This window comes from Eutrema salsugineum, unplaced genomic scaffold (assembly GCF_000478725.1).
Source record: "Eutrema salsugineum unplaced genomic scaffold, Eutsalg1_0 scaffold_24, whole genome shotgun sequence".
NCBI classification, from domain to species: domain Eukaryota; kingdom Viridiplantae; phylum Streptophyta; class Magnoliopsida; order Brassicales; family Brassicaceae; genus Eutrema; species Eutrema salsugineum.
Genome location: NW_006256797.1, coordinates 740363 through 747752, shown reverse-complemented (window position 1 = coordinate 747752; position 7390 = coordinate 740363). Strand labels below are relative to the sequence as shown.

At 38.8% G+C, this 7390-nt stretch overlaps 1 protein-coding gene across 1 annotated transcript; it reads right to left on the bottom strand.

Moving 5' to 3' along the window:
- Positions 1-262: 262 nt before the first annotated feature.
- On the bottom strand, positions 263-625 carry LOC112086034. The gene has a single exon (XM_024154837.1). The coding sequence runs from the start codon at positions 623-625 to the stop codon at positions 263-265; it is 363 nt and encodes a 120-aa protein (XP_024010605.1).
- Between the last annotated feature and the right edge of the window lie 6765 nt (positions 626-7390).

Sequence of the window (7390 nt, the reverse complement as noted above, 5' to 3'; positions counted from 1 at the left end):
AATTAGATTTAGTGACAAACCAAAACCCCTTTTTAGTAGATTAAGTTTACGATTGTTTTTAGCATCATTTAGAGGTCCTCAACACACAAATCCCTGTGGATTTGATCCCTAAATACTACTACTGCGTTTGCTGTGCACTTGCAGTTGTCTAGGGTAAAACTTGTGTTGCCCACTGCACCCACATCACCAACACCCCTGAAAGATTCATCCACCCAATAGTGGAGAGGAATGCCGCGAATGGTTACCCAGAAAGTTACAGTAGTTAGGAAGTCATCCCAGATTTTGGTTCCCAACGCTTCAGAGAGAAGGTCCATTTGTTAAAATGGTAAGGCCTCTTCTTCAGCACCTTCTTGAGGTCCTCCTCCGAGTCAAAGTCGAAATGGAACCTTCCATTTCCGAGGTCAACACCACGAACACGTCCAGCAACTTCCCAAATACCGGATCTGGGAATGAAAGTGAGAAGTGCCTCTGTGCTCCTACCATCGACGTGGAAGGTCCTTCCAATGAGGGTGAGCCTGAACCTTGCGAGCAGAGCAGAGTTATCAAACGGTGGGATAACCACCGGAGTATCCTCCTCCGAAGAGGGATTTGTGTGAGAAGGAGAGTTCTTTCCAGAGTTCGTCATCGAGAGAGAGGATGAAAAGGGGAGACAACAATTTGAGGCAAAGAAATCTGAAGTGAAGAAAAGGAGAGAAAGGGAAACAAGAGTGGGGAAGACGAAAGTTTAGAAGAGGGTAGAGAATCAAAGCAAATGACAGAGGACAGGGAGAAAAGAACAAAGAAGAATGTTGGAGAAAAGGAAGCCAAAACTATCGAGAATCAAGAAGCAAAGGCCAACTTGAACGAGTCCATATAGTTCGGCACTAGAGAGAATATGAGAGCTAGGGCGAACTCATTTCAAAAAAAAAAAAAAAGAAAAATATGTTGGATAATAATTATCCACGTAGGTGGGGTAGGTAACAAAATTTGTTGTCCATTTACTTTACCTACCACCTTTCTCCTTCGTTGTATAAATATATGTTGCACAACAATAATGAGAAGCTGTACGAAGAAGAATCAGTTTTGTGCTCCCTCTCTCTCTCTCGTCTTTCTCTCATTCTACCAAAACAAAGAATAATACAATATATATATATATATATACATATACAAACACAAATAACCTTACCTTATAATATATAGAAAAGAAAAGTTTATGTTTAGTTTATTTTAAATTTATATATTATTTCAGGATGATAAGCTCTGCCTTCTCCGAACCGTTGATTTAAATTTATGTTCAATTTATTTCAAGTTTACGGGATGATAGGCTCCGCCTTTCCCGAACTGATCGTTATGATAGGCTATGCTTTCACGATCATATGATCATATGGTAGACTATGTCTCCTTAGATCATATATATGGAGTGGAAGGCTAAGCCTCTTCCTTGATTTTATATTTGTGGAGTATAAGGTTATACCTCCTCTTTAAAATTATGGTAGGTTCTGCCTCCTCAATTATATAGAAGGTTCTGCTTTTATATTGCCTAAGTATATATTTTTATTAAATACGGATATTAAAAAGTTTTTGTCATGTTTCTTTAAAAAAAATATTAAATTGAATTTCTGCTAAATTTATGATATATATACATGTCAAATTTGGCGAAGCTCGAAATCCCTATCTTTGATGTGTCTAGTAAAAATTACATGTCATGAGCAGTAGGTGCAAAAATGCATTTAAGAGGAAACGGGCTTCTCGATACCATCGATAAATCGATAGCGATATCAGATGAGAAAAAGGCGAAAACCATGATATTTTTGCTCCACCACATCGATAATAGTTTAAAACAGGAATACATCACGAAAGAAGATCCTGTAGATCTTTGGTAATCACTCAAAGATAGGTTTGATCACCAGAACTATGTGATCTTACCGAAAGCCAAACATGAATTGTTGAACCTCCGGTTCCAGGATTACAATAGTATTGGTGAATATAAGTCTGCGATGTTCAGAATTACTTCTAGGATGATGTTATGTGGACAGGAGATAAGTGATTTCGTTATGATCGAAAAAACTCTCCAAACATTTCATCCTGGAAATGTAATCCTGCAACAACAATACCAGGCAAAAGGTTACACCACTTACTCGGAGTTGGTGCAAGTCCTCCTTGTGGCTGGACAAAATAATCAGCTCATGATGTTAAACCATCAAACTCGTCCAACTGGATCATCGCCATTTCCAGAAGCGAATGTAGCGTCATCCAGTCAAAATAATAGGACTGAACACGGACGCGGGCATGGTCGAGGCTGTTACCGCGGTCAAGGACGAAGTCGTGGACAAGGAAGACAAAATGATGTTGGTCGGGAAGCAGAAAAGCAAAAAGAAATCGCTTGTTACAGATACGACATGAAAAATCATTGGGCATGTACCTGTCGTACGCCAAGACACTTAGCTGATCTATACGGAGCATCACAAAATGCCAAATAAAAGGATAAAGAAAAAAATTTTGAAACCAATTTCATCTCTGCTGAAGCTAGACCTTCCTTTGATGGCATAAGTGATTATACTCATCTTGATATCGCTGATTTCCTTGTTGACCCCAAAGAATCAACGGAAACAAAGCGATTAAGATCGGCGTAATATAAAGTCTTCTTGAAGAAGACGAGAAAAACCAATGTAAATATAAATAAGAATGTAATATATTTTTGTGTAACAAGAAAAGGTTTTTCTTAATATAAAATAATTTCTAAAATCATGTTTTAGTTTATTAATGCATTTTCTTTGCATATTTAGGATGGAGATACATGTCTAGCAAGACAATGCTACGACACATACTATACTTAAAGATAAAAAGTATTTCTCCTGTCTCAAAATAAAGGACTCCACCGGAAGCATGAGTACCATATCTGGTAATGCAAATATTATAATTTCCGAGCTAATTTTTCAATGCCAAGAGGGACAAAGTTTAAAATAAGTGATGCGTTATATTCCCCCAAATCTAGCAGAAACTTGCTAAGTTTTAAAGATATCCGTAGAAATGGATATCATATAGCAAGTACAAATAAGAATGGCATTGAATATCTTTGCATTACATCTGAGAGGAAACATGTATTGGAAGAATTACTAATGATGTCCTCTGGGTTATATTGCACAAAAATAAATATGACTGAATCCTATGTTACAGTAAACTCGAGGTTTACTAGTACATTTAGAGTATGGCATGAAAGATTTGGCCATCCTGGATCAGTCATGATGAGAAGAATTGTGCAAAATTCGAGTGGCCACCCATTGAAAAACCAGAAGATTTTTCAATCGGGAGAGTTTTTATGTCAGGCATGTTCTCAAGGAAAACTCATAACTAGGCCCTCGCCAGCCAAAGTTGGGAATGAATCCCCTGTATTCTTAGAGAGAATACATGGTGATATATGTGGGTCGATTCACCCACCGTGCAGGCCATTTAGATATTTCATGTTATTAATTGACGCATCTAGTAGATGGTCACATGTGTGTCTATTGACCACAAGAAATATGGCTTTCGCAAGATTCATTGCCCAAATAATCAGGTTGAGAGCGCAGTTCCCTGAATATGCCATAAAGAAAGTCAGGCTTGATAACACTGGTGAATTCACTTCAGCAGCCTTTAATGAGTATTGTATGTCATTGGGAATCAATGTTGAGCACCCGGTTCCACATGTTCCTACAAAAAAATGGCATGGCTGAGTCTTTGATAAAACGGTTGCAGTTGATTGCAATACCGTTAATTTGAGAACAAAACTCCTATTTATTGTATGGGGACATGCTATATTGCATGCTGGGCATTGCTCCAGATGAGGCCAAGTGCATATAATGAATACTCCCCAATACAGTTAACATTTGGCAAGGAGCCAAATATATCCCATCTCCTTATTTTCGGATGTGCGGTCTATGTCCCAATAGCCCCGCCGCAAAAAACAAAAATGGGGCCACAAAGAAGATTGGGAATATATATCGGCTATACGTCACCAAGTATAATTAGATATCTTGAACCGGTAACTGGAGTTATGTTTACGGCACGTTTTGCCGATTGCCACTTTGATGAAAATGAATTCCCAGCGTTGGGGGGAGGATCAACAGAATCACCAAAGGATATCACATGGTGTACACAAACCTTGGCTTATCTTGATCGGCCTACCCATCAATGCGAGGTGGAAGTTCAGAAAGTTATACATTTGCAAAGTTTGGCAAACAAGTTACCTGATGTGTTCATAGATACGAGAAGAGTGACAAAATCATATATCCCTGTTGCTAATGCTCCATCAAAAAATAAATGTTCCGGAACAAGTAATTGATGGGAATAAAGCAAATGAACCGCGGGTTCAATTAAGGCGCGGGAGGCCGATGGGCTCGAAGGATGAAAATCCTCGAAAGAAAAAGAAATTGGGAGACAAGGTTCCAGAAGAACCGAATAAAGAAAAATGTCTTGAAGACATTGGTGAAAAGATTCTAGAAGAATGATGTGTGTTGTCGTGAGGGTTGTCAAGTTTTACCCTAAATGGAATCAATAGCCGCAAGTGCACAGCTGATCGATTGTAGTACTTAGGGATCGAATCCACAGGGAATGAGGATCTTTCCTGAAAAAGCCTTCAAAAGAAATATAAAGTAAGGAAGTCTAGAACCAGGCAATTTTTGTAAGGGTTTTGGTGGTGTCTTTAAAACGTAAAAACTAATCTTAACGAGAAAATACAGAAATTAAAATGACCTAATAACTAAACTTAACGAAATCGACTAAAAACGAGAAAAACGGCTAAACCTAATTGCTTAAATGAAAATCGATTAAGAGAATGAAAATAATGAACTAAAGCTAGCAATAAAATCGATGTAATCTATAGAAAAGAAGGCGCTGGGTTTCAGGGACGTTTTCTCTGGGGTATGAACGATTCAAAACATTGCCAGAGTGTAAATTTTATAAGATCTTAGCTTAAACTTTTCGAACTAGAGTCACAGATGTATGAATACGCCACTGTCGTGATCATAGACAACTATCTCTCTCAACCCTGACCAGTAGGTTTCCACTCTGGCCCTGGAAGAGAAAAGATGCATTATGTTTAAGACTCGTCAGCATTCACAAATCGCCCATAGGTAGGTTTCCACTCCTATTTTTGTTTTTCTCTCCCAAACTAGATCTGACACCGGATGAACACTTTCGTGTCACCAGGCATCTGGATCAGATTGTAGTTCATGACGCTACTCTCATGCAGCAAAAGTGAATTCAGAAGAAAAAGTTCTAAGATTCGGCTTCAATAGCTCATGGAATCCTCATCGAACATATATATCCCCATCAAAAATCCCTTAGACCCAACAATAAAACTACTCAGACATGATGAACGAAATCAAAAACATAGTATTAAAAAGTAGAGCAATAATCGAAATTGAAAAAGAAAGAACAAGGGTTCAAGCGACAAATCTCTCTCTCCCTAAAAAGCTAAAACTGAAAAAGTGTTCTAAAACAATAAGAGCAATTGAGGTGATACGAATTAGGATTCCTAAAACATGTATTTATAGTGTTCAAGACATCTTTGGGCGTCACTTAGGGTTTCTCCAAATGAGAGAATCATTTTGGGCTTTAGAAATGGGCCTTCTAACTCAGAGTTGGCTAGCCGGCGTCGGGAAGTGCGTGGGCCGTGATAACACCGTATTTTGACCACTTTTATGGATCGATTTGAAATACTTTATCTATGTTTTTTATTGCTTTCAAGTAATTTTATTACGTTTTTTTAGTATTTGTTGTTTCAAGACTCTTTTCAGGAAACTTAGGGAAAAACTTAGCAAAATGGATAGAAGACCAGATTTTCAGCTAAGAGTCAAACCGTCAGAAGTTCACCCCCGATTGAAGGCCTCCTCACCGTCTGATTCAGCTCAAATTAGGAGATCTCAAAGATTGAATTATCAGCTTTCCAGCACACTTTACAGCTTGGCAATCCAACGGTTCAATCAAAAGATACGCGAAGAGCAAGATGTCCCGTAAACCAGCCGGCAAGCATTTCCACCCGCAGCCAACAGCCATTTCACCACGGTTAGAGACTTCCCGACCGCGGCCAACCATCCATTCCCCGCGGTCACGCACATCCCGACCGTGGCAGCCAACTCCAAACTCGAAGGCCCATTTCTGAAGACCAAAATGACTCCCTCATTTGGAGAAACCCTAAGTGACGCCCAGAGATGTCTTGAGCACTATAAATACATGTCTTAGGAACCCTAATTCGGATCATCACCTTTTACACCATCTTGTTTCTTATTTTTTTTTTATACTTTAGCTTCTATGGAGAGAGAGATCTATCTCTTGAACCCTTGTTCTTTCCTTTTCAGTTTTGATTATTGTTCTACTTTTTAATACTATGTTTCTGATTTCGTTCATCATGTCTGAGTAGGTTTATTGTTGGGTCTAAGGGATTTTCGATGGGGATACATATGTTCGATAAGGATTCCATGAGCTATTGAAGCCGAATCTTAGAAATTTTTCTCCTGAATTTATTTTTACTGCATGAGAGTAGCGTCATAAACTACAATCTGATCATGATGCTCGGTGACACGAAAGTGTTCATCCCGTGTCAGATCTAGTTTGGGAGAGCAAAACAAAAATAAGAGTGAAAACCTACCTATGGACGATTTGTGAATGCTGACGAGTCTTAAACATAATGCATCTTTTCTCTTCCAGGGCCAGAGTGGAAACCTACTGGTCAGGGTTGAGAGAGATAGATGTCTATGATCACGACAGTGACGTATTCATACATCTGTGACTCTAGTTCGAAAAGTTTAAGCTAAGATCTTATCAAATTTACTCTCTAACAATGTTTTGAATCGTTCATACCCCAGAAAAAACTTCCCTGAAACCCAGCGCCTTCTTTTCTATAGTTTAACATTGATTTTATTGCAAGCTTTAGTTCATTATTTTCATTCTCTTAATCGATTTTCATTTAAGCAATTAGGTTTAGCCGTTTTTCTCATTTTTAGTCGATTTCGTTTAGTTTAGTTATTAGGTCATTTTAATTCCCATATTTTCTCGTTAAGATTAGTTTTTACGTTTTAAAGACACCACCAAAAATCTTGCAAAAATCGTCTGGTTCTAGACTTCCTTACTATATATTTCTTTCGAAGGCTTTTGCAGAAAATATCCTCCTTCCCTTTGGATTCGATCCCTAGGTACTACAATCGATTAGCTGTGTACTTCTGGCTATTGATTTCATTTAGGGTAAAACTTGACAACCCCCACACGACAGCACATCACGCCGCGGGGAATGGGTGCTTGGCCGCGGTCGGGTAGCCTCTGACCATGGTAAATGGCTGTTGGCCGCGGGTGGAAATGCTTGCCGGCAGGTTTACGAGACATCTTGCTCTTCGCGTATCTTTTGATTGAACCGTTGGATTGCCAAGCTGTAGAG